The sequence below is a fragment of the Eimeria mitis genome, genomic scaffold (genome assembly GCF_000499745.2).
Source record: "Eimeria mitis Houghton genomic scaffold, Emh_scaff252, whole genome shotgun sequence".
NCBI lineage: Eukaryota > Apicomplexa > Conoidasida > Eucoccidiorida > Eimeriidae > Eimeria > Eimeria mitis.
In genome coordinates, this window is record NW_013570860.1 from 13370 (window position 1) to 14680 (window position 1311).

A 1311-nucleotide genomic window follows, 5' to 3' on the forward strand; every position below is an offset into this window, starting at 1 on the left:
CTGCTGCTGCTGCTGCTGCTGCTGCTGCTGCTGCTGTTGCTGTTGTGATGATGATGCCGCTGTGGCAGCTGCAGCAGAAGCAATCCTCAAGAAGCAGCAACGCCAGCAACAGCAGCAGAAGCAGCAGCAGCAGCAGCAGCAGCAGCAGACCCTGTACTTTCCCTGCAGGGATAGCAGCGGTCTACCGCAGCAGTTGTAGCGCATGCAGCAGCAACACAAGAAGCAACAGCAGCAGCAGCAACAGCAGCAGCAGCAGCAGCAGCAAGCACTGCTGCATCCCCAGCAGCAACCCTAATCTCCTTCCTAAACCCTAAATCCTCATTTGCTGGCGCTTGGTTGGGGCGCAGACAGCAGCGGCAGCAGCAACTGCAGCAGCAACTGCAGCAGCAACTGCAGCAGCAACTGCAGCAGCAACTGCAGCAGCAGAAACTGCAGCAGCTATAGCAGCAACTGCAGCAGCAGCAGCAGCTGCTGCAGTAGCATCTACACCACATCTATACCAGAAACGGCAGCAACTGCAGCAGCAACTGCAGCAGCAACTGCAGCAGCAACTGCAGCAGCAACTGTAGCAACAACTGCAGCAGCAACTGCAGCAGCAACTACACCAGAGGCAGCAGCAGAAGCACCAGTGGTAGCAGCAGCAAGCAGCTACTGCAGATACAGTTGCAGCAGAAGCACAAAAGACAGCAGCAATGCATGCAGCAGCAGCAGCAGCAGCAGCAGCAACTTCAGCAGCAGCAGCAGCAGCAGACCTTCGGCGTTAACATAACTAGAGCCGTATTTTCTACCTTCGTTGCTGCTGTTTCTGCTGCTGCTGCTGCTGCTGCTGCTGCTGCTGTTTCTGCTGCTGCTGCTGTTGCTGCAGTGAGGGTATTGTGAAAGCAGCAGCAGCAGCAGCAGCTGCTGCTGCTGCAGCAACTGATTGCCATGCTGTTTTCTTAATCGGTTTGAAATATTGGGGCCTAGTATACTTCTCTACATGCATATCGAGGGTTTAGGGTTTAGGGTTTAGGGTTTAGAGGGGGGAGAGGTGTATTGAGTTGAGGGTTTAGGGTTTACTGGGGTGTACAGGCAGCTCAGCTGCTGCAACATATATTTGTTTTGCGTTAAAAGCCAAAGACGCTACACTAAACAAGCTTCATCATGAGCTGCAGCAGCTGCTGCACCAGCAGCTGCAGCAGCAGCAGCAGCAGCAGCAGCAGCAGCAGCACATGCTGCTGCTGCTGCTGCTAGGCTGAGGGGTACATGCATGCAATTGATGCTGCGGACTTAACGTCGTTTGCTGCGCACTTGCAGCTCGACGATTGCTGC

The 1311-nt window shown here is 54.6% G+C and overlaps 2 protein-coding genes across 2 annotated transcripts in view; one reads left to right on the top strand and one right to left on the bottom strand.

Moving 5' to 3' along the window:
* Positions 1–569, top strand: part of EMH_0005380 (uncharacterized protein) — a gene marked incomplete at both ends in the record, with an annotated part of 1562 nt that extends 993 nt beyond the window's left edge. Inside the window, one exon of the mRNA XM_013497187.1 lies at positions 348–569. Within this exon, the coding sequence (XP_013352641.1) occupies positions 348–569 (222 nt within the window). The remainder of the gene's footprint in view (positions 1–347) is intronic.
* Positions 570–1269: 700 nt separating this feature from the next.
* Positions 1270–1311, bottom strand: part of EMH_0005390 (uncharacterized protein) — a gene marked incomplete at both ends in the record, with an annotated part of 817 nt that continues 775 nt past the window's right edge. The window contains one exon of the mRNA XM_013497188.1: positions 1270–1310. Within this exon, the coding sequence (XP_013352642.1) occupies positions 1270–1310 (41 nt within the window). The remainder of the gene's footprint in view (position 1311) is intronic.